At 36.9% G+C, this 27,000-nt stretch overlaps 1 protein-coding gene across 1 annotated transcript; it reads right to left on the bottom strand.

The window, feature by feature from the left end:
• Nucleotides 1–27,000, bottom strand: LOC128018508 (growth hormone receptor-like). Its single transcript, XM_052604059.1, has 9 exons — nucleotides 26,556–27,000; nucleotides 17,645–17,754; nucleotides 5,429–5,561; nucleotides 4,452–4,618; nucleotides 4,183–4,361; nucleotides 2,473–2,626; nucleotides 2,257–2,347; nucleotides 1,732–1,801; nucleotides 1–1,031 (listed from the first exon to the last, which is right to left on the bottom strand). Exons 2-9 carry the CDS (start codon nucleotides 17,736–17,738, stop codon nucleotides 150–152), a joined length of 1,770 nt encoding a protein of 589 aa, XP_052460019.1. The 5' UTR covers nucleotides 17,739–17,754; nucleotides 26,556–27,000; the 3' UTR covers nucleotides 1–149.

Below are 27,000 nucleotides of genomic sequence, written 5' to 3'. Positions count from 1 at the left end.
CCATTTTGTTGCGTATATTAGAGAAAATTCATGCGCAGAATTCCCAAACAAAATGGAATTTTCACCAACTGTCATGCCATTCATGCAACTTTGGTTTCCAGCAGTGAAAAGGTACAACAAGACCATGAGTTTTGTGCTTTTTAGTTCCTTCATGGGTTCAGGTTTCCCAGGAGTTCTGGGGTGAGGTACCCCATGGGCATGGTTGGCATTGCGGAGAGATGTTTGTTTGGGCTGTGAGGGCATATCACGGGCTGTGAGGGAGGAGGATTCAGGAGGAGGCTGTGCTGGGCGTCTACCTCCTGCACTACAGTATAGTCTGATACTGGGGGCAGTATGGGGGCCGGAGGAGCTTCAGGAACCAGGCACGGCGTCTGGGAATCATTGCCGGACACCAGGTACTCGACATTCCAGAGGTTCCCCTCAATATCTTGGGTTGAGAATGCTTGGTAGCCCTGCTCAGGACCAGGGCTGGGTGGCATATCGGCAGAAAGCAGCCTGGCTGTGTTCTCTGAGGTATAGGCTCCATCGGAAACCAACTGGAATTGTATCTTCTTCTCATTCTCTTCTTCCTTCTTTTTCACCGGAGGGCTGTTCAGTTGTCCAGGTGAAAGCACCACTCCTCCTGCTGCTGTGAAATCACTTACTTGGGCATAAAAGTCCATGTTAACCCAGCTGGGCACAGTGGATTGTGTTTGAATGGGCGTTTCCTCAACTTCGGATGTCTGCTGGATGCCAAGATCAGAGATGGATGAGCTGCTTCTGGAAACCAAAGGCAAGTCCACGGGTTTAGGGATTTCTGGGTCGCAGCAGCTAGCACGACCTGACTCGTTGTCACTTTTGAAATTCAGGAAGTGAGAAGAGTCTGAGCGGGACAAGCCCAGCAGATGTTGTGTATCAGAACTCTCATTCTTCTCTGCAGGGTCATCAAGGTCCAGCTGGATGAACTCCACCCATGGATCCTCATGGTAGAAGTCCGGCTTGTACATATCTTGACTGCTCAACAAAGAATGGAGCTGGTCAAGCTTTCCATTCTGTCAGTTAAGGGAAATATATATGGTGTTATTAGTATCAACAAAACAAGTCCCATATACAATCAAATAAAACTATGATAGAAAAAAAAAATACAATCAATAATTTTTAAAACCAATCATCATGCATCAAAAATATTACATTTATATGTTGGCTTAAATGTGTTTGTTTTCGAATTGCTCGTGGAGTTTAATTGTTTAATGCTTACATTATGCTCTAAAAATGGAGTACGAGGGTTGTTTAATTAACAAGTCCCTGAGCTATCCGGAGGTTTTAATAATTACGGGAGAACACCCACAACATGTCAACAATTATGACCTTTTCAAAACAATCAAGTTCTGCAGTGATTCATGCCACTTTGCAAATCATGCTAGGTTTGAACAGAGGCTCAGTCTTTTCAGTCTAATTTTATAATGCAACGATTTAAACAATTATTATGTAACAGTCTTCCTAATATACTTATTCATGAAGACACATCATTGTTTTGGTGACATTGCTGTAGTAATTTCTGACTAATTCTTAAATCAAAATCTTTTTCAAAATCACTAGGTAATGCATTTTCCATGCTTTACTTTCTCTATTCCACATTATTATAATTACTTGCAGTTGCAAAAACAAGACAAATATAATTCTTATTAAAAGATTAACAAAATGATCATGTACGCGATCATATAAAATTGTACATGTTTGATGCAAAATTACCTTCAGCAGCTCTGGGTCGATACCTCTAATTTTAGGTGCAGGAATAGGTGGTAAAAATATCACCATCAACCTGTGGAAACAAAATGATCAAAATATTGTAAATGAAAACCATTATATGCATTTGTAATTGTGTGTTGCTCCTGGGTTTCCCTGCTTATAACTTAACATGAAAACTAATTACAAAAAAAAAATATATATAATAATAATAATAATAATAATAATAATAATATATATATATATATATATATATATATATATATATATATATATATATATATATATATATATATATATATATATATATATATATATATATATATATATATAAATATATATATATATATAAAACATATAATTTAATAAAATAATTTAAATCTTAATGGTTTAAAAAAGTGGGGCTCATTTTTATTGTGTATAATCTAATTTCTGACCTCATTTCAATTTTTTCTTCCTTTTGATTCTGGGTTGAAATATAACCATATCTGTGAGATACAACACGTAGGTTTTTAAAAATAGTTAACTCACCTCTGCTGCTGAGAGAAGATGAGGAGGACAAGAAGAATCACCACTCCGATCACTCCAAAAATTAACACCAACGTCGTCGGGAACATTGATTCTGTGCAAAGAAAAATGTTCTTTACTTACCCTGGAGCAATTTGCTTAACTGATTCATGATGGTTCACCTGCACAGCTGCTTTCACTTTGTGCAAACAACAAGTCAAGTTCTTGGCGTCAACTAACCTTTGCTTGGTATCTGCGCCACATGCACAATGATGCTGTTACTGAATTCGCCAAAGTTGTCAAAGGCTAGCATCTTGCAGCGCACCCGGACTTCGTACTCTTTGTCAGTATGCAAACCGTAGATTGACTGCTGTGTGCCACTCTCCAGATCCAGCTGTAATAAGGATGAAAAAGTAAATTAAAAAAAAGAACAAACCAAGGGATTGAGAAATAAACTACCATTTGTGAGCCATTACATTTACTAGAGACAGATTTTCTCAGGGCTGTCAACTGAATGTGTTGAAATGGTAAAAAGATTTAACGTTCATTTAGTTGACAAATTGCAAAATGGATTACAGTGGACCAATGATATGGAAATAAAACAACATTTAAAGGCAACTATAAAGTCACTTTTTTCAATGCAATACTATTTAATTGTTTTTCTCCAAGCCTTCCTTTATATTGTAACATTGCACTTTTATACTAATCTAGCTTCAGCACCATATTTTGACCCACAGAGAGAATAACTGTCAAGAACCTCAATAAAAGTTATCCGTAAAATTTATAACTGAAACTCTCTTGAGGACACCAAAAAGCGAATGTACTTATATGTGGCTTTAGAAGAGGGCCTACGGGAATAACTATAACAGCGAATCATTCCCCTCTGATCTGTTCAGGACTGTCAACATATGACAGTGATTTAACATGTGGCTCAATGTGGTTTTTCGTATGTCTGCTCAGTCAGAGCAGGACTGCCGGGCAGGCCGGGGGGACGTGTAAACCGAAATAGAAAATCCTGCCAGATGCAAAGATCTCCCTGAATTACAGAGCATATATGACTGCTCTGGACCAGTGGTGACCCTTTAAGAGTAGATGAACACTGGCTTATAATGTGTCTCCAACACAAAATTGGGTGGTATAGCCAATTTCCTCCACAGCAATGTCTGGGAGTCCATCGAGACAGGAAGATCAAAACAGCCTCTGTGGTAAGGGTCTGATGAGGTCTGTTCTGTGATGGTCTGATGAGCTCCACAGACAACCTTTTAAAGATGGATTCCCTTGGTTTACGTTATATTATGCCACAGCACTGCTGAACATTTAATCCTCATTGGCTGGTAAAAACTTTCAATGTTAAGGTTTAATGTTACATGTACTGTAAATACTACAGTAATAACCGTAAATTATGCATAATTGCATGCATCTATCCCTAAACCAAACCCCTCATCCTAACCCTTACCATATAGGTAGTACATGTAGTTAATTAATATTACACAGTACTTAACTTTATAATTGCACTGTATCAAGGATACAGTAAAATAAAGTATAACCAAGGATAGTTTTAATATATTCCGACGAATGATATATTATTTAGGCTGCATTTGCATATTCATACTTGTTTTAACAACCTTTTATCAAAACATTGAAGTAAGTAAATAAATAATTAATCCCAAGATTGTTGACCATATATAACTTTTCTACATCATCTTTAAATTACGAGCATGTGTATGGTTTATAATCAAAATGAGTCTCCCACACACAATATTGTTTTAGAGATGAAAATCTGAAAAATATCTAATGTGCATGTGGTAAATGTTGGATAAGTAGTGTGCATACACTTGTAACTGTTGAATTATTGAAAATAAATGTAACTTTTTTTATCAAGGTTATGCTAAACCTTTCATAAACCACTCTTCTTTTATTCTTCTCCAGTATGAAGTGCTAACAACATACCATTTCCCAGTGGGAGGCATTCCTGACCCGGTAATGAACCTGGTACACCAGGCTCATCCAGCCCATCTGCACATCTGCTGATGGAGGGGGAGCCCAGCGCACAAGGACGTCAAAGTGCAACCCTGAGCGACTCACGTTCAGTAGAGTCCAGTTCAGCCCAACTGGTGGGTCAGGATGCACTGGAAAAAACAAAGAATTTTAAGTCAGGCCTCCAACACTGATATTTCTGTAACCGTGTCCATGGAGCGGTTTCATAGCTATTAACTGACCTATGTTCTCCACTGTAAAGCAGGCCTCATCATAGGTTATGTTCTGAGGAACTGAGCGCAGCTGGACGCAGTAAGAGGTCCAGATCTGTGTGTAGGTCTTGTTGAAGTAACACTCGTTTTCCACAGTACGTGTGTAGTCTGGACACTCCTGCCACTCAGAGAGAGCTCTAGATGCCATTCAATAAAGCAAAAAAACAATATTAAACAAAATTATATGATTTATTTAAATATTAAACACCTCAGTACATTGCACTACATGAGTATTTGAGTAGTTAACTTGAAATACTTATAAATCATACAGTCTGGTGAAACATGCTATACTCTATCTAGAACCATTTTAAACAACATTTGATTATTATTTTATAATTATGCATACCACTTTTATGATCTCTAATAAAGAAGTTGTACTTTTAGCAATTTATTTTTTTACATCAAAAGATCATTATTATAAATTAATATAGTATGTTAACTGAAAATGTTCATGGTCCACTAAATGACACAATTTTCTTATTTGATCTAAAATACAGTAAAAACAATACCATTGTGATGAACCTGACCATTTTAAAGGACTGTTTTCTTTTTTGATGTATTTTAAAAATTTAATTTACAGCCATTACTCTATTCTTCAGAAATCATTCTAATATACTGATTCCACATTTCTGACTGGTTGATAGCATAAAGTTTTCATATCATATTATTATATTAAAAAAAATCGCATTATTTAAAAAAATGACATCTTCAGTACCCTGGATCCTGTTTAAGAATGTAATTAAAACAACGTTTAAACTGTGTCTCTTCTCATGCTCCTGTGTAACTTGAATCTCTTCATTTTGTCTTTTCTTTATCTGCTCATGTGACACTACAAGGTCTGCATCTTGGCAAGAGGGATGGCTTTTGTTTATTAAATGAAATGTATTCTTCAACATGTCTTTTTGAAATCTTTAAGTAGTTGGTGTCTTACAGTGTTTGTCTCTTACTTTTTTGTCTTGTAGAAGACCCTGAGGGCTCCGGGCTCGGTGAGGTTCTGGAAGGTCCCAGCGCTCCACCAACAACGGAAGGTCTCCTGCTCTCTGGAGCGGCAGCCCATAAAATGAGGTCCTCTGCTTGGATCTGAATCAGGAAAGGAAGAGAAAAACGAACAAGCTATAAAATGAATTAACATCATGAAAAGCAGGTTTATATTATTATTTAAATAAATAAAAACATCAATTATTCTTTTTATATACTGTATGTATGTTATCTTTTAGCACATTGTCAGTTCTGTCCTCTGCAGTTGAGCTCCTCTGGTGCCAAGTTTACCAGCAGTCCTCTCTGTCCTCTGCTTTTGCGCAGCCATAAATAAGCCTTGGAGGGTGCAATTGATTTTCTCATCCTCTATTTCTTCGCTCCTTTCCTAAATGCAGTATAAATCAGCAGAGCTTGCATGTGGCAAGAAATCCGCTAAAGGTATCAAGATTTTCTACAACAGTTTTTTCAGTTGATCCCTTTCTAAATTGTAACAGTAAGAGTAAATCTTGGTTAAATTAATACAGCTTTGGGGATGGAGAGGGCCGTTAAAAAAAAAATCGAATTTACTTTGAAGAACTTTTTCTGTTGAGGAACCCCCACACACCAATTTTACCTCATTCTCCTTCATCCAGCCGGCATCTAGTGACAACAAGATGTATTTTCTCTGTCCCACAGCTGCTGAGCTACAAAACTGCACCGACAGTGATGCTGGTCAGGACTGATCATGTTGGAAAGGGATTTCCAGTGGCTCAAGTGTGTGAGTTCAAAGCTATTTCAAAATCACTTTATTAAAAATGCAGCATTTCTCAAATCTCAAAATGGCACATACAACTGGTGTTTTATGGAAAATAATTGCTTGAAGATTTTCCATAATGTTCCTTTTGTGTACCGTGGATTAAATAAAAAAACTGCATATGAAACCGACACAAAGCTGTGTAAACAATCACTAATAAACACTACAGCGTTATTCTGGATCTTCTCAGTGTCTAATGCTCTCTCTCCCCCTTTCTGACTCCAAATATTCTGTTATTGCTGTCCCCTCCCCCTCAAAATTCCGGCATGTGCAATAAAAGAGCTTGCTATAAGCGATTAGGTCTGAGATGAAGAAAATGATTTGTGGGCCACTGCGGAAAGGATGGGGACAAAACAGGGACATTATCACCACCAAATTGTTCTTGGTCAATATTTGGTTTGGTGCTGAAAAAAAAAAAAAAAAAGCATAATTTGCTCTCAAGAAATGTTGCAAGAGCTTTGGGACCAGGTTCAACTGTGTTAGATGTCAATTTAGGAAACTTTTATACCAAGAACTAAATCAGACATATTATTTATTTCTTTCCTTTGTTACAAAACAATCTCTCATTAAATTCGCAATAGTTTTTTTGTTGGGGGATATTTCACAACTATTTTTTTTTTGATAATTATGCAAGCTGTGAGTTATGCAGTTTTTGCACATGATGTTGGAACTATGAGTTGAAACTTTGGAGCCAAAGTACATGCATTAAAAAGAGCTCATCTATCATTGAGATGTTTGGCAGAGTTGTGGAATACTAATCTGCGTATGTGGTTGTGCAGGCGGGAATATTTTGGACCTGTACTGACCAACGATTCCTAGTCAAGAGATGTTACAAATCATTAATGAAATTCAGTATGGATTTTTATACATGTGTTCCAGAATGGAACGCACCAAATAAATCAATTTCTTTTTCAGTTAGAACTTCAACATTGTTTTGCCAAAAGACATGAAGCCAAAATGCTTTGTGTGATTCTGCCCCCCCCCCCCCAACTCCATTTCAGATACTTATAAATACTAGCTAAATTAATATGCAGTTGTTTATGCATACACCTTCTGCTTAGAAACTTAAATAAAGCTACAGCTTGTGTGGGTGAAGGTTTTCCGTGAATGAAAAACATGATGTTTACTCAGCTTCCTGCAAAGATAGACTATCAGTAACTAGGATACCAGTCCAGGCAGAAAGACAGAAAAAAAACTTTGAACAAATAGGCCACATTTCAACAATTAAATCTTGATGGACTCCTTGAAAAAGCACCTTTATCACTGGCTGTCCAGCAAATGTCTTGATTGGCTCAGGCTTATGAGCTGCTTAGCAGACGAGCTTTTGCTGCAAAGATGACAGTTTAAGAGCAGAATTACAAGAAAATGCGTACTTCAGTGAAGCTAAATAGCATGTGTCTACTCACACAGTGTTGGTTACACATGTGCACTTATGAGAGCACTTACGTAAGTTTGTGTGAGCCTCTGTATGAATGTTGTTACAGTTGTGCGTCATTCAGGAACCATGTGAAACTCATTTGAAAGTGACCATCACTGTGCTCTACTGACACTGAAGCACCTGAAGTAAGCACTAAGAAGATGTACTTCACATTATTTGCACTTAATTTAAATCAGAATGTTACTATAATCACACAGGTTCATTTACTTGTGTTTAAATAGAGTAACAGCCGGCCAATTTAATTTTATTATTTATTATTTTTAAATCTTATTTTTAATTTCTAAAAACTATAGTTAATTTCATGAAAGAACTTATGAATAATTTATGTTCTACATTAAATACAAACTCCTTACAGATTGAAGAGTTTTAAGTACTTAAACTGAACATTTCAAACACAGAATCTTAAACTACAAACAGTAAAGATGATAAACCAATCACACTCACACACACACACACACACACACACACACACACACACACACACACACACACACACACACACACACACACACACACACTTATATTTAAGAAATATTATTTTATTCTGCAAGGATGCATTAAAATGATCTAAAGTAACAGATCTTACCTACCCAAACTTTTAAAATGGTAATGTAAATATAGTACAGTTTAAGGTTTACAGCATAATGACAGGTAGAAAGCTGCAACAGTTACTGTTGCATCATAAATGTTTGTGTGGTGATATAAACAAACATGAAAACATGCTAAGAATATTTCCTATTGATAGTCCTTCCCTTACGAAAGAAAAATATATTTACCAATATATTTCTTAAAATATATTGTGATATACTGTAATATATTACTTTCCCTTTTTATTTTCTAATATATTATATATTTGAATACACTGAATAATATATTGATGATACATATATTATATAATATATTGCAAAATGTACAAATGATTGCTGCTTTCAATATATTGCAATATATTGTAAAAAATAAATATTATATCCCATATATAAGAATATACGCCTAATATATTACATGATATTTTCCAATATACTGCAATATAATTTTTTTTCTTTTCATAAGGGTTAGGAGAATGCATGGGTATAAATCTCATTATGAAATATGTGATATGAGTCACAACATTTACCTACAGTTTCCCTCAAAAGAGCAAAAAAACAAAAAAGCTTTATTTTTATGTGTTCAGTGTGCGGAGGTCACTTGGACACCTCGAAATATCTGAAAAAAAAAAAACCTGGACTTTCTGAGAAAAACAGCATGAGAACATCATGTTCAATTAGCATATGGATGTGTTCATTACCAGACAAGGATTCCAAGCCTTTATCACAGAGAAACAGAGCATTATGATTATCATCCATGTACTATCCACAGAGAGCTGGTTGTTTTTACATTTATTCAACAGTAATTGGTTCTGGAAACAACATGCTTTACAACTTATTTAGAGCTTAATAATGAAAAACAAACAGCAATGGCTTAACATAAATCCAGAGCTCATGACTTTATTCATATGGCAAATATATAAATGAAGCTCACACATCCCATTCACCGCTTATTTTACTGTCATCTGCTCCGGAAGCCTGAATCATGAAAGAACACTGAAAGCTCCTCTTTATTTAAATGAGATGTTTGTGATTGGATAATTCATTACGTCAATGGGCTGTTAAAGGGTAAACAGCTACACAGATAGCTCTTTTTATTTGAAAGTCTTTCATGTTAAAAGCTCAACATTTTGCTTTAGGTGTTCAATTCAGATTTTGAGTTAAAGGGTGAAGTAGAAAAAGGATTTTCCATTGTCGTTGTTGCCAGAAACACTTTTAAAAAAGGTATTTTTTTTTAATAATTTACCTAAGCAACAAGGGGTCAACTTGGTTAATAAACAAGCCAAGTAATGAGCACAAAATATGGCAGCAGTTATGTAATCTTCATTCTCCTAATCCCTCAAAACTAATTGCCAATCACACACACACACATTCACAGTCACTAATGAGCACATTTGAAAAGCCCTCTGACCCATGGCATAACCGCATCTAAAATGGTTCAATATTTATTCCAAAACACAACTAAAACAATCAATACATTTCAAGAGAGAAAGAAGTGAAGCAGCAAACAACTCTTGAGTAAATAAGCTTTATGCAAATTTGTTCCTTATGTCTTTTCAAAAGTGTAAGAAAGTCATGATTTTACAGCATTGGTAAAAGTTGATGGGGCCAGATTTTTCCTCTAAAACCATGCAAAGGAAGTGCTTTCCAAATTATGCCTGATTAAAATCCCAAGGGAAAAAGACTCTCAGAAAGATCCATTCCTGCAGGGTCATCTAGGGTGACCTTTTCAATGCTCCAAAACTGCAAACACACAAATGGTTCTTACTGGTAAACAATAATGCTCCTTACAGGTATAGTTCACCCAAAAATGAAAATTTGAAATTTGCCAGGGCATCCAAGATGTAAGTGACTTTGTTTCTTCAGTAGAACACAAATTAGCTTCAGTCGTTGCAGTCTCTCAGCCTTACAATGCATAGTAAATGGCAACAAAATCTATGTTGATCTATGTAAATCCAAATTAAAACCTGTAGCTCATGACGATACATTGATGTGTAAATACACAAAACGACCAGTCTGTGCAAGAAACTGAACAGTATTTATATATATATATATATATATATATATATATATATATATATATATATATATATATATATATATATATATATATATATATATATATATATATTACCTCTGATTCACGTAATGTCTGAACTGTTAGAACTCTTGTGAACGCGCTTCAGAGTGGCAAGCGCATGAGGCATTCTTCTTCTTCTTGCATTATGGCGGATCGCAGACTTATAAGTGCATTACCGCCACCTACCTCTCATTGACACTCCTAACTGAGATTGTAGATAGAGTGAATGCTCCACACTCAATCCTAGTAGGTGGCAGTAAATGCACCTAAAGCTGGTTTGCCAGCCGCCATAAAATGTCAAAGAAGAAGAATTCGTAGATAGAGTGTCAATGCTCCATTTGAGAGATAGGTGGCAGTAATGCATCTTGTCTGCAGTCTGCCATAATGCAAGAAGAAGAAGAAGAAGAATGCCTCATGCGCTTGCCAAGAGTTCTAACAGTTCAGATCAGAGGTAAAAAAAAAAAAAAAAAAACAGATATAAATACTGTTCAGTTTCTTGCACCGACTGATCGTTTTGTATCTTTACACATCAATGTATCGTCATGAGCTGCAGGGCTTAATTTGGATTTGGCTGTGCATGTTTTTTTTTTACTTTCATAGATTTTGTTACCATTTACCATGCATTGTATGACAGGGACTGCAACGACTGAAGCTAAAAAAAAACATAATTTGTGTTAAAACATAAAAGTCACCTACATCTTGGATGCCCTGTGGTTAAGCAGATAAACATCTAATTTTCATTTTAGGGTGAACTATCCCTTTAAAGCACTTGTGAGACTTATTAGAAATAAAGAAAGTCAATGAACCCTTTCATGAGTAAGTTTTACAATTCTAGTTGAATCCCCAAAGTGAGTTTTTTAGAACATTTGCCCTTATTGTTTCCATGGCGACACACCATGCATGTCACATGACACACCACAGCCACAATAACACTTTATGACATATGTATCACTTTTCGTTCATCTAATCCTTCTTTATTCAAATATATTCACAGACTTGCTTACCATTTCACCAACCATCTGTTATTCAGATTCTCAAATATTTGTAAGTGAGTATGTTTTGTCATTTAAAAAGCCTTATAATGATCTTGATCTATAACGTGAAACCACATTTGTTTATGCCACAGTTCAGAGTCTTTTCAGTCAGATTTACAGCACATGAATTCATCAGTTTCTCACAAAATACATGTAAGTGAGTGGCTGGTGAATTGGGAGAAGAATAGAGTAAACTTTATAGTTACTTACATTATGTATATCTGTCTCTAATATGAATAAAATATGTCTGCAAATTATATTTGAATGGATTGTTAATTCTGCTTCCACAGACATCAGTGTGTATTTTACAAATTCTGAATTATTGTTTTACTAGTATTTCAGTTTATTTAAATGTTTGAAACCTAAAACATACATTATGTGGTTCAAAAAAAATGTTGTGATATATATGACAAGCGCTGAGTGCATCTGTATCTTGCTCAGTGCCAGCCAAAACATGAAAGCACAGTTTGAATCTGACATTTATGTTACATCACTCAACATTATAAATCCCATATGTAGGACCGACCGTACTCCCAGGGGCACAGAATTAAAAAGCCCTCATGGTTAGCAATATAGTTTTCTGCTCTTAACAGACTTTTTTTTTTTTTTACAACAAGCACGCTGATTGTAGCAAATTTGTTTTGCTCTGGCAAATCTCAGAATATTTTTAAGGAGACTTCAGTGTTTTAAGTAATCAGATATCACCCTACTCAAACATTGATAAAACAATGGCTTTGGCACTGCTCAAATTCCACAGTTGAGAGACAGACATTATGAGAACACTTTTGTCTTCACAAGCCATAAGTGTTTTAGTTGTTTCCAGAACTGTGCTGAGTTACAGACCAGCACATAAGAATACTCACTGACAGTCCAGCACATGCACCACCTGTGCTTCTTTGTCCTTTGCAAAAACATTATGTGGAAAGGAGGGTGAAGAGAATGGACAGCGGTTGTTTATTCAATAATATTACCATACTATATAATGTATAGTATAATGTATAATGTGTGTGTGTATATATATATATACACACACACACAGACACATACACTATTTAATATTTGATCAAATATACATAAAAATATAAAATGTAGTTATTCATTTATTTAGGTCTGTTGTCTTTATGTCTGCAATTGTCTGTGGTCATTGCAAAACAGTCTCTAGGATGAACAAAAAGGTCAAAGGCAGCAGACACTTACAGCAGAATGTAAACAGGTGTTAAAAATAACTGCAAAGAACACACACACACACTTACACCTACACCTACATACAAAGTGTACAGAAAGGCAGATGAGAAACTCAATATGTTGCAAGTGTTCGCTTAACACAAATTTTAGTACCCAGATAATGTATAGAGTTTAATGTGTATATATATATATATATATATATATATATATATATATATATATATATATATATATATATAACCACAGATAAATGTCTGTTGCCATTTCCTAACATGCAAATGATTGTTTTTCCAAATGTAATGTCAAGCCAGTGCAAAGAGCCATAAACAAATGCTGGCCTCCAGCTGCCCTGTCTAAGTCCATCATTAGCACAACCGCTCTTTGATGTTCATTGTACACAAATCCAGCCCCTCAGGCTAAACTGCAGCAGATTTATGTCAAATGAACCTACAATAATGACCCTAATCCTCTCTAATACTATAATAATGAGGCCATTACTGGAGTTAATCTACTAAATCAATTCTTTATAGGGAATTTTACCAAATAAATAAATGTATACAAATAAATAAATTATGCCAAAGTACAGTATCATATAAATAAATAAATATTAGTTTTAAAATATTATATATTTTAGCAATATTTATGTAATGCTGTATATATTATAGAGATTATATATATAATTTAAACAGCATTATGTAATTAAAATGTTATTTTATATTATACATTTGACAAAATAGATATATCATCTCATCTGTCATTAAAGCTCTTGTTAAACTGCTTACCATTTAACATTTTTTATTACCACAAACAAAACATTCCACATTGGTAACCCTCAAAATCTATCATCCAAACATTTAACATTTGTCTCATATTTCTATAAACCATTATATTGAATCTGCAGACCACAGAAATATGCCTGCAAATGAAGAGGAATAGTTTTATGGCCGCATGCTCCTTCTGGATAAAGTTTCATGTGAACGGCCATGTGGTCCTGCTCTCCATTTGGAAACTGGACTTTTTTTCTGAACAAAAAGAGCCGAACTTCGCTGTCCTCTGCTGTACTTTCTCTTCAGGCTCAGCTCTCTCCCTGACTTCACCCGGCCGCTGCCTAACATAAATAAACTATAGCCCAAAAGGGGCTCCGCCTGCGTCTGAAACTCCCTGAGTCACGGCAGCAGACTCTCGTGTTGATGAGCGCTCACAGCGGCCCCTGTGTTGTGCTAGGGTTATGGCAGACAGAACGGCACGGGAAAAAAAGGAATGAGCATGCCAACATAATCACTAGGATTTTAAATGCAAAACAGCATGTTCTGCAGAAAACATCGCTTCAGCGGTACAGTGGCTTGCTCCTCGGTGAACATATTGTTAGTGGAGGAAAAATAGATAGTGAAAAATAGACTGACTTCCAAGTATCTTTTCGTGCTACCAAAAGTTTCCTGTGTATGAACAGACTGCTCTGAAGTCTTCAGCACGTCTGTTTGCTTATTTATAAATTTATTTTGAGGACAATCCCCTTGAAATAACCTGGCCTTGGTCATTGTACATCAGGATTGGGTTAAGACTCAAGCTTTTTGAGACTGTGGAAGAGCTTTAATATCATGTGATTATGGTAATATGAACTGCTCATTGATTTTTTTTATGTTAGGTCTACTGATAAATACGGCAAACAGATAAATAGTATGATAAAGTAACTTTTAGTTTGAAAGTTATCATCGTGCTGTATTTATTAATTTATTTGCATCAATTACCCAAAATGATTAACAAAACAACCGTTCATACTCAAGTGAGAAGTGCATAATGCTTCAAACTTAACAGTTAGACCAGTGCTTCCCAAACCTGTCCTGGAGTGCCTGCCCTGCACTTTTTGTATGGCTGCATCTGAAAACTTATCCAGGTGACTTGCTGCCTCGCTGCCGTATCAGGTAATGACTTTGCAGGCAGTGTTTTTGCATGATGGCACCTCATAAAACGTATTTTCGATAGGCTTCTGAGGCAGAGTAATGGTTTAATGATCTACAGCAAAATATAGAGAGCTTTGGTGATAACTAAGTGGAAATGTCATTATTGCAATATTAATTTCTCACTAGAAATTACATAAAAAGTGGAAAATGTTGATCAAAAACTTCCATTTACACACAAACTGATCACAGACCGCAACTTTCAGTTGCCTTCTTTATTTTTTGGCTTAACTGTCACAGAATGGAACACACAGGATTGTGGGATATCAAAGGCAGCGAAGGATACATCTATGCTGCCTTCAAAAATTGGCCAGATGAAGGCATCTCAGGAGGCAGGAACTGAAGCTAATATTGAATTCGGATGTGCCTTGATGCGACCTCCTAAGGCAGCCTATGTCCCTCTTATCTAACACACTTGATTCCACTCATCAACTCATTAGTAGAGACTGCAAGAACTAAATGGATGTGTCTGATTAGGGAGACATACAAAATGTGTAGGGCAGGGGTTCCTCCAGGACAGGTTTGGGAAGCACTGTGTTAGACAATAAAATTAAGGCATACATTTGTTTTAAAAAATACGGCTTTGACAGCGCAGGCCTGCAGCGCTGGCAGGTCACTCGCTCTTCTCCACAAGACATCATGTCTTTGAAAATCCAGCCAAAACTAAAGAGTCATGTTTGCCAGAACTCTCTCACAAAAAAGGATCAAAAATATGGCCCCTGTCCGAAGCCATAACTCAAGACGATTACTTCTGTTCTCAATTAAACCACAGCCTGTCCTCAGAACACCTCTGAAGAGAACTTCGTCAGGGCAGACAGCATAAAACAGAACAGATGGACACCGTTCAACAGCGTTTCCAGATTTCTGTCATTAGGATTTGTTTAATGCAAAGACATATTCTAAAATGCTGCATCATTTGAACAATCGAAACCCAGATACACAATGGCACCACCCATCAAACACTTAATAGTGGAAAATATTCAGGGCAAAAGATCTGTTTTATGAAGCTTAGCTAGAACTTCATCTATCCTTAACATGCGATGCCTTAGGTTGCGTGGTAAACCTATGTGCATTTTGATCTAATGTTGTGTTTAAAAACTCCAATGATCGTCTCAGACAACAAACTCTCGTGGCAATTCGTAACTAATAGTGGTGAATTTGTACATTTTCATACAATCTGCTTACACCCCACTGTGGACTTTTATGCTTAGTTTTTGTTTTATCATACAGTTTTCTAAAACATAAATTAGTTGCATTTTCTCATGAGACTGGGTTAATTTGAACAAGACATATTTCATAAGGCAAAAAAAAAAAAAAATACAATAAAATAAAATAAAATTGCACATAGTCTGATGAATATAGTTTTAGTACATCTTTGTTGGAACAGCTTGGAATTTAAACTGAGACTGACACTAAATGCTAATGAATTAATAGCCCTTTCTTTAGTTTAAATTATTATAAAAAATAAAAAAATGACACAATGGACATGGTTCTCCACATCACATTTTTCTATTTTCTAAAAAAACATTCTCTCCAAAAGGCAATAAAGCCATAATTTCATCCGTAGTAGTTAAATAATAACTTAATAAACATTAAAAGAGAATAATTCAAACATAAAACCCAAAAAATGAACTTTAGTCAAAGTGCTAAAGTCTGTGCTCCAACTTGGGTCATTAACCCAAGTCATTCACTGCATCTCTGAAAGCCTATTACACAAATGTTATTCACCATAACATATCACTGCCTTGACATCCCATTTAGTTCATCATCCCATAAGCGCCACTGTATCCTGTCCCTGGACTTTGGATGACCACAGTCAATGTGTTTACTTTCAAACAAAACCTATTTAATGAAGGATTGTTTGACTAGACCAAAGCTAAATGTACTGTGTGCTCAAAGGTGAATAATCTTGACACAGGCTCAATGATTTTCCAATAATGACCTGGCACAGACATCTACAGTTTAATTCTGTGATCGATGAGAGCCCTTCGTAAATTTATTCATATTACAACTCTCATTTTCACATTTTACATGAACATTTGCAAAAATGACTTCTAAATCAATCAATGAATCAATCTTAATTGTGTATTCATTTTGAGTATTTATAAGTGTATTGTTTTAAATATTATAAAATAATAAATATACATATTAATTAAATATCATTAATAACATCAATAATTATGTATTAGTTTTAAAATTATACTTATTAATTTAATAATTATTTGTTAATTTCATTATTTACAGCTAAATAAAGTGAAAATAGCGCTAATTGACAATACATGCCCCCTAACCATCTGTAACTTCTATAAAAATAAATGTTTCTACCATTGGAGTAATTTAAAAAGTATCACCTAAATGCAAAGCCCATTTTTGCAGTAGTACAGCTGACAAAGCAGCCAAAGACATCCATCATATGTACTGTATATTTACATAAGCAAACAATTAACAAATAGGGCAGACTAAATGCATAAACCACCTCATTTCTCCTTGGATAGATTGTAGGGCTGCACAATATATCAAAATAAAATCAGTATCACAATTTGGATTTGTGTGACTGTCAAATGGCCCAGGGAGCCATTAAATTAAATTCATTTATGCATTTTCCAGCATGGCACTACACACGTGTAGCTGACCAGTGTCTGAGAATGCCTTGGTTCATTTACTGTCAATCAAGCCATTGTGAGACACTGACTGTAAATAATACAATTATTTTTATTAATCTTTTTTTATTTTTCAGTATGATTACAATATTTTTTTTATTATGTTTAAAATCTTTATTTAATAATAAACACAAAAATCTACATTTTATAAACCAATAACCGCAAACTGTAACTATTTAACATTGGAAATGTGGCCTATGAAAGTTCTAAGAGATTTTTCAAACTCTGAAATGTTACTAAAAGAGATTTGAGATTTGAGGTCCAATTATGAATTCACCATTTATTCAAATTTTATGCATTCTTTCCAGGTAAAGCTATTTAATCATCTGGTGAATATTACTGTATTTATTCATTTCAGAATATATTCAATAGATCGACCAACTCGATTGCAAATTAGCCAGCTTTGGCAAAGTCAAAGAACAAATGATTTTTACATGGTTGCGAGTGCAGTACCTGCAGTGAACAGCTCGGATCCTCTTGCGGACACCAGTCCGTTTCCACACAGCAAGCCCAGGTAGAGCAGACTGAGCGAGAGAGAGTAAGCCATAGCTTCTGCTGTCTCCCTGAGGAGGGGAAAAAGAAAAATCATTATCAGTGGTGCTCCCGGATGACACCCCTCTGACAATAATGAGCTGAAACCTCCTGAGAGCCCAGGGCCACTGCCATCTCCACTGCTTTTACAATTCATTTTCTTACTCTTTCATGCCAAAGTGCGTTGCCTGTTACTGTTAATTCTTAGCTGGTCTGTGTGAAACCCTGTATGAGGACACCAGAGAATTAATAACCAGACAATGCCTCTCCAATGCTCAGGACTTCCAGTCATACGTGGGTTTGTCATTATCTGTAGGTAACTGAGGGTCTTTTCAGCATGCAGACAATGCGGAGGATGCTTTCACAAACTAATACTCTGCATTTACTGTTAAACTAGAGATTCCATTATAAAATGACGCTAGGCTGACAGAAAAACATTCAAAATGTCAAACATTCATTGTATCTCAGCTTAAGGTTGTGGTGAAACTTCATCTCACACACAGTGAAGCATAAAGAATTTAAACTGGCTCCGACATATATTAGTGCTTGATGTGTGACAGAAATACTGTTGACACATTGCCATCTTTCGTTCTGTGATTTGTGTATTTGGGGGAGCTTTGTGATTTACACTTTGAGCTTGGGTTAGTCTGTCCGTGACCCTTGACTCTATTCCTTTACCACTTTTGGGTCTTATCACAATAATAATAAAAGAGATAATGGTTTGTCTGAAATGGCGATGACATTGTGACATAGTGATAAATAACTGTCACAAGCGTGTAGTCTGAACAGGTTGTATCCAGCTAGCTGAAGAGTAAGGCTAAAAATAAGTAGACTATATTTGTTTGGTCACAGCATAAATTATAGAGAGGTCAGTGGTACTTTGGGACTGATGAGTCTGTTCTTAACAGTCCAACTTAGCCTGTAGATTTATATAGATAGCCTAGACTACTCATATTTTTAAAATGTGTTTCAAATATATGACATCAAATAAATACAATAATAAATACAACTAGCTAATGAACGCTGTTTAGACTGAGCTTGCCTTTATGTGTTTCTGGATCTAGTTTGATTAATGAGGAGTTCTGGCCTAAAACTTGGCTTCAGAGGTATTTTTCTTCTGCACTTGGCAGTGGATTGTTGAAAACAGCACCAGGCTATAATTTCCAAATGTGCTAAAATACATAGTCAGCAAATAACTGGCTTTGTTGCATTTGACCTGTAGCTTCACCCCATCTCATCATCTAACAATGCTAGAATAACAACATTACCCTGTATTTTTGATTTGTAAAATACTTTTATTTAGTATTTTGTATTGACATACACAAAACTTAACTAAGCGTATGATCTACTAAATTATTCAACTCAAATATTTTCTAAAATTATACTGTGAAAAATGTTATTGTATCCTTGTGCTTTGGTCTCAAGTCTGGTATGAAAAGATTCAACAAATACACCTCAAACTTGCCTTGATCCTCCCTATTCTTCTCAAAGAGACAGCCCTTCTCAGTCAGTGGAGAGGCCCCAGTACTCACACGAACGCTGCATTACAATGTGTAAAATGTATTACACACCATACTGACAGTCCAGTACTTATTAGGTCTATGAGACTGTATTGCATTTAGTAAAGTATAATTAAGTACTATTATTATTGATAGTATAATAGTAAATGAGTTTGGAAATGTTTGAAAGGCTGCATTTATCTGATTAAAAACACAGTAAAAACAGTAAAATGAAGAAATATTTTTACAATATATTTTAGAGTGTCATTTATTCCTGTGATGCAAAGCTGAATTTTCATCATCATTACTCCATTCTTCAGTGTCACACGAGCCTTCAGAAATCATTCTAATATGCTGATTTGGTGCTCAAGAAACATTTCTTATTATTATCAATGTTGCTTAAAATTTTTGTGGAAATTGTGATACATTTTCTTCAGGATTCTTTGAAATAGAAAGACCAAAATAATAGCATTTATATGAAATGTAATGTGTTTCTTGCTAACAAATAAATAAATAAATAAAAACACCAACCCCATTGAATATTATATTATATTATATGACATTATTTTAGGAGGCATATACAAATGCTCTGCTGTAACATTTCCATATTTCCACCATGTGGAGTGTTTGGAGATACTGTGGGAGGGCCAGTAGGGTCTGATCCCACAAGGGAGTTAAAGAAGCATCGGCAGTCTACACAGAGGACATGATTGTCCAGTTAGCCATGAAAGGGAGGAGGGGGAGGAACCTCCCTTGAATCTGATTGGCTGGAAGATTTTCCCGCTTCTCAAGTTCTTCACAGATTGCTCCAGCACTGCATATTAGGCAATGCTTCTCACCCTTTAGCCTCCAAAATTTCTCTGCAGTTGTTAATACTGCCCACTTGAGGGCTGTTACTTTGAAACAAAGCTTACTGTAATGATTGATGTAGCACAGACATAAACAAAAAATGATTGCTTTCAGTGTGGGTTTTAACTGGTGCTTAATATTTCACACACAGACTACAAAGACTCTTAAAACTTTATGTCACATATTTCATTTTCTGTGTTTATCCGTTCTCCTGCCTTGTTTGTTTCCATGTTTTTTTATTTTTATTAATTGACTACACACCTGTTTCAGTTCTCCCAATTAAGTTTCTAGTATAAGTTCTGCGTTTTTTCCCTGGTCTTTGTCTGCTATTATTTTGGTGTACGTGTTGTGCTACCCCAGCTCCTCGATTTCTTGTGTTTGCTTTGTGGATTATAATAAAAGACTGTTATTGGACTACTCGTGTGCCTCCTTAGAGCACAGTTACAGTGACAGAATAGCACACCCTCAAACTAAGTAACAATATAGTGGTGTTTTTATTTCTTTTTTGATTTGTTTCTCCCCTTTGCCAGAATGGATTTACCAGCTGTTAAACTCCTGTGCCTGGAGCAACAAGACCATTTGAGGAGGACCATACCAGGGACCTTTCCGATTTGGCTCAGCCTGAGTGAGCTGTGTAAGGCACCCCTGCCAGCGAACAGTCCCAAGAAGGATTTTGACACTTTCATGGAGTGAATTCTGGAGAACAACGGATCTCCATTCACTGTCAGCCCCACTCCCGAACCAGAGACCAGCCAGCCCTCTTCCCGCTACACGGAGCAAATGCCTAAACCCACCACAGATGGAGATCCTGAGCCTGCCGCGACACTTGAGTCAACGTGCATAACAGCTACTAAGCTGATTGTCGCACCGGAGCCTAAGCCTCAACACCGATCTGACCAGGTGCGTGAGGCGGCAACATCACCTGTCCCCAAGGGAGTTTTGGTGGAGATCGAGGGCTTGGAGGGAAGCCACGCTCACACTCCTGCTACTGAGGGTGAGCTGCAGCCGGTTTCTTGGATAAAGTATGAGGAACTAATGGACATTTTCAATCAGACTTAATAGACTGGTATGGGGAGGTTATACCCAGTTCTCCTCCGCTGGTTCCATCTAGACCTGAATTTCCTGGGTCTCCGCTGGTTCCGCCCAACTCCTCCGGAGTTCCCTCCGAGCGTCCCTCTCCAACCTCCTCTTAAGACCAGTCAGTTTCTCAGCCCCATCTCCGCTGGTGCCTATCAGTCCCTCAGCTCACCCTCAGTCAGTGCCATCTGTGTGCGCCACTTCCAGTCTCCAGCTCTGCCTTTGTGTGATGATCCACTGTCTCCACCTCCAGCCTTCGAGTCCTGGAATTCACCTTGGTCCTTCGGCCCATCAGCTTTGGATACTAGCTCCCTCTTCTCCACCATGGCCCATCTTCCCACCAGCTCCACCAGGCTGCCTCATCCCTTCGGCCCTGCCTTGGTCAGTTGTTGACCATCCGCTGCCTCGGGACTCCACTTCTCTGTCCTTCTGGCTCTGTCACACTTTTCCTTTCCTTCAGCTCCACCTCCATCCTCAGTCGCTCTGGCTCCGCAGTGGTCTTCTGGAGCCCTGCCTTAGTCACCTGAGCCTTCAGCTCGGCCTTGGCCATCCAGATCCATCCTGGGCTCCTCTTCTGCCAGCTCAGTCTCCTTCAGTCGGCCCCCTGGTGTTGTTAGCCCTTCCTCCTCCATGGCTCCTCCCCCCCATCGACTCCACTGTGGGTCGCTATCCTGGCTGGTCTCTGGAACTCCACCTGGCTCATCTTCCTCCAGGTTCCTCTCATCTACTCCGCCCTATGAACTATGCCCATTTCCCATAACCTGTCTCATGCCTGCCTCCTGAACCCCCATCCTCTCTCTTCTTGAGTCAGTGCGAGGACATACTTTTCAGGGAGGGGGGCAAAATGTCACATGTATAATATGTTTTGGTTTAGTTCTCTGTGTTTTCATTATCCTGCCTTATTTGTTTCCATGGTTTTTGATGAATTAGCTCCACACCTGTTTCAATTCTCCCAATTAAGTTTCTAGTATGTGTTCTAAGTTATTTTTCTGGTCCTTTGTCTGTTACTCCTTAGAGCACATCTACCATAATATAATTAAGGGAAAAGATGCACCTTTAACACTCTCTAGATATCAGTGCAAGACACATAATTCAAACAAATACACAACTCAAATAATGTAGTAAACAGTAATATAAGCAAAGTTCACTGTCTGTCAATTTCAATTACATACAACTCTATTAAAATAGTATAGTTCTTGGATGCATTTCTACTTAAATGGATGACCTTTAATGCAGGAGAAAGGTCAGAAATCAGAATTTTCACATTTTCAAACACAAAACTTCTGAATGCTGACTGTTGTAGGCTTCACAAAATGAACTAATTTAACAAGTCTAGAGCTCTGGCTAACAAGCAAGAGAGTATATCATTCCAGTCGGGCCAACATCCAAGTCTAAATGAATAACATCCATCCTTAGCAGTGAGTAATGCAAGCAGAGTTTACCATTTCAAACCTGTTGATCTCTGCTATATAATAAACGTCCAGAGTCACTGAGTCATACTCTGTTATGATGGTACACTCCAAACAGGAAGTAATACTAAATCTGTGTGCTTGGTCGTAAATTGCTCTTAATAGCACCTATTTAGCAACTTTATATCAGCACTCAGACAATCAAGCAGAGATTAAATCTGAATGGCTGAATCTATGTGCACTAAGACTAAAACCACTATACATTTTTCCAGTTCTTCCTAGCTCAATCATGCTGTCAGCACATCTATGATGTAAAACAAAAATGTAGGCATCTGAAACTACCGATGAGATCAGTATATTACCATGAATGTTGGTGGATCTCAGTAGTATCCAGTGCATATGTATTATTGCAGCATTGTTAATATCTCATGAATTTACAGTTGTAATCTAATACTAGCATCATCTTCAAATGTCATTAGTGCATTACTTACACCTCACAGCATTTAGCTTATGCAGAAAAGAGGATATCAGAGAGGATTCAACCTTTCCTGTTCTGATTGATTTAGTCTGAAGACTATATGCAAAGTTCAAAGGTGACATTCAGTCACCCCAGTTGCTCAAGCAAGCAAACAGTGTGTTATGGTGAAACAAGCACAAAACCTTGTGTAAACAATTATACATGTATATACATGTGCACAGGGAAAAACTGCATGTGCTGCAGTTTTGCTGGAGAAAAGGGGTTTTTAATTTGGTTAGACAGGGGTTTAACACTTCACTGGACTGTTCAAATAGAGATTAAAGTGGGTTCCTGCCAGCAGCAGCACATGAGAGTCTTTTTGCTTTGTGTTGGCATTCAGTTCTGGCTGGTGAGACCCGATCGTCTCTGCCGCTCCTATTTCACAAGGGCAGTGGAAAAGCCTGGGTCAGCAGAGCAGGCTACTGGAGGGGGACGGATCTACATTCTGCCGAACCGTGTGTGTGTGTGTGTGTGTGTGCAACATGCACGCATATGTGTGTGAGGAGAGAAAACTGAGTTTTATGATACTGACTCCAAACAAGGAGGGAGAGATATCATGATTCCAACACCCGTGGTAAACTGAGGTCAATCATGTTTGTGCAGAGAGTGCTTGCAAACCTGTTTGTGTTGCAAAGGTCTTCGAATGTCTAGACGTTTTTCACAAAGAGTCAAAAGCTAGTACACTGTAAGGCTTAAACCTTCATATTCTGATATACAGAGTTTAACATTTAAGTCACATCTAAAAGTGCATTCAATATTTTTGTGTTATACACTGCTGTTCAAAGGTTTTTAGAGTGCTTGAACTGAAGTGAAAAAATTATTTGATAACGGAAAGTTTCTTTACTTTCTTTTTGTACAATTAAATTGTTACAGGGGTATTAGTAACTTACAATGTTTTTATTTAATTCACATAAAATTAGTGGTGGGCCCTGGGCCGTTATCAGCATTAACATGCTGCGTTAACGCGAGACTTTTTTCGGGCGATACAAAAATATCGCCGTTAATCTATTCTCAAAGTTGGGTTGGGAGATGGGTCTATACTAAGCAAGCTATGATGACTTTCACCTTGATATTTTATATATGCTCTAGTGCCGACAAATACATAGGAAATATGTCAAAATATCCACCTTAGAAATTATGCTCGAAAAAACTGTCAGTTATTTCTTAAGTGAAAGTAAACAGTTGAGGAAAAAAATTCTATGTGTATTATATTGGATGCGTTCATGGTCTCTTAAAGTGACCGCGCCTAATTTAGCTACTGGCTGCTGTAATGTTAATCCAAGAAAATGAAAATGAAAATCACTCACTGCTCTTGACTAAAAATTATTCACACACCAGATATATTTTTGATATATATAGCAAAACTGTAATAATGTTAGAAATGTTGAAGGTGTCTGAATAAATGTAGGTTTGACTGTATATTTCATTTTTACATTGAAGACTATCCAGTGCTTTTTTACACTTAATTATTTAGTTTCTGTACCTTGACACCTACAAACTTGAAAAAAACTTAAACATTGTGTAAATAGCACAAATAAATAAAATAAATAACAAATTAAGCAATTTCAAACCGGGCCCACTGATACAACCTTCACCGGGTCCCCGCTGACCCCAGCTACGGCTCTGCTCACGCCTGTTTCACTCATACTCCGTCCGTGTGCGTTACGTATTTGGTGCAGCACGGACTCAATGTGCTTTCACACAGGACGCGTTTGCAGTCCGCTACTCGGTACGTAAACGATCGCTGCACTTCTGCAGACGCAATGCTCTTGAAACACAACTGGAATCCATTAACATGGGTGCGTAAAAAAATTATGCAACGCATACGCACTGCAGATGGAGTATGTGTGAAACAGGCGTACGGTTGTTTGCACCTTGTGCATTGTGGAATTAGTTTACAACTTTTTCAAGCACTTTGTGGTGCATTTTGGAAACAGGAGATGTACATTTCTAATGCATCACCTAGCTTGATAAACTCCTTCTCAAAGACTTATTGATTGTCAATTTTATTTGGGTAACACACATATTTTGAATGCCGTCGGCAGAATTCGAATGAGACATTTTAATCTAGATTAATCTAGATTAACCTAGATTAATTTCAAGATCACAGTGAGATTAATCTAGATTAAAAAAATTAATCTATGCCCACCTCTACATAAAATACAAAGTCAGTCATATTAAAATATTTGGTACCCATATCTGGTACTTAAGTAAAGAGACAGATATTTATGCAGAATTAGATTACACTATATTTTGCCCATCGCCCATTATAGATCAACTAACAATCTATAAAGGTGCAAAATGAATTTACTTACACATACTGTATTTGAGAATCTAGATATTTCATGATATATTTTATAAATATTTTGAATAAAAATAAAAATGTAATAAAACCACTGCTGAAAAACAACAACAGACACCATTACAAAATTTGTAATGGTTTTTACTAGCTATAATAGGACTTGTATTGGTTTTACTGGAAACTGTAATGAGCTTCATTCACAGATGCATTTCAATCTGGAACTCATGACCTTTTTGTTTAAGCATCTGTAAAATGGGAACTTTGATTGCAGCACTTTTACATCTCTTTGTTCAGGATTTTGTAGAATTTAACAGGTAATGTCATGGCAGCTTGGAAATATTAAATGCAGGGAGTCTTGGATTTACAGCCTATTTCAATGCCATTTTTGTCTGAAAATGTGTAAGTGGTTGTTAGAATAATTTCTGATTATTTTCTGTGATTTTGAGTTTTTAGATAGTCGAGCTTGCTTAATTCATCAGTATTAGAATTCAAAGTGATTGAAGTTATTACTGCAATATTCAAAAGTGTTATCAAAGTGCTACATACTAAATCTTATTTTACATCAGAGAAAAAAAGCACAGAATAATAATATGCAAAATTAGAAGACTCATTTTTTTTAACAGTAAAGAAATACCAGCTTCTTTATATTTTCAGACCTCAAATGGACTTATCTGAAGGGCCCTCAAAACTGCGGAAAACAGCTGCATGACAGACGCCACGTGCATAAATCCAGCTGCCACGCTAATTCATAACAGGAATAAACAGCAAATGTGTCCATTTAATTCCCGCTCTGATTAACTTGCAACTCTGGCCTTAATTTAACCAGGGTAATAAATATTTTCAAACACTTTTCGCAGCCGATAAGCCATCCGAGGCCCCTTATAAACATATACGTGCGTAAACTATTTATGTCTTACTCCCTCTTACGCTGAGAAGTTTATACGACAGAACAACATCAAATGAGAAACAACAACATAAAGATTACTACTTATCAAAAGCATTTTATATGCACACACAGCACGCAAAATGTGCTCGATTTCCCAAACTGTTTACTGCCCTGTGCTCCACAACCTTTGCACACCCCTTAAAACCAAAGCGTAGCCCAACTAAAACACTTCAAATACAGATGTTTAAATGCATTTCATGCAAGAACACTAGATAAGAAGACAGCGAAACTCACTCAGCTCCAGATAAGTTGTCCGCGAGCAAAATCTGTTGAGAGTTTTTACTTTTTCAACAGTTCGTTCATCCGGATCAACAGACTTGCGTGTAGCGGGGCTCTCGATAAACTCCGCTTTTAAAACGATGCAAAAACAAGAGAAACTGAACAAAAACGTGGTCAAATCACACTCAGAAATCACCCGAACATCTTTTCGGGAATACCGCTGAACGCGTTGAACGGTTTTCAGGGAATAACGCGTTGTTGACAGTTATTTGTTAATAGGGAGCGGGGGGCACCGCGCGGATCTTTAAGGGGTCTCACGTTGACTGCGTAGCACTTCAAGTCTTCATATTTAGTGGTCTGGTTCACCCAGTGGGTCTGGTGTCACTGGCTCGCGCCCCCTGTCGACAGATATTCGAGTCCTCAAAAGCCTGGCGCGAGCTCCGAAATATAGCGGTCTCCC

The sequence above is a fragment of the Carassius gibelio genome, chromosome A8 (genome assembly GCF_023724105.1).
Source record: "Carassius gibelio isolate Cgi1373 ecotype wild population from Czech Republic chromosome A8, carGib1.2-hapl.c, whole genome shotgun sequence".
Lineage (NCBI taxonomy): Eukaryota > Metazoa > Chordata > Actinopteri > Cypriniformes > Cyprinidae > Carassius > Carassius gibelio.
The sequence above is the reverse complement of the archived record's forward strand: the minus strand, read 5'-3'. Positions and strand labels throughout refer to the sequence as shown.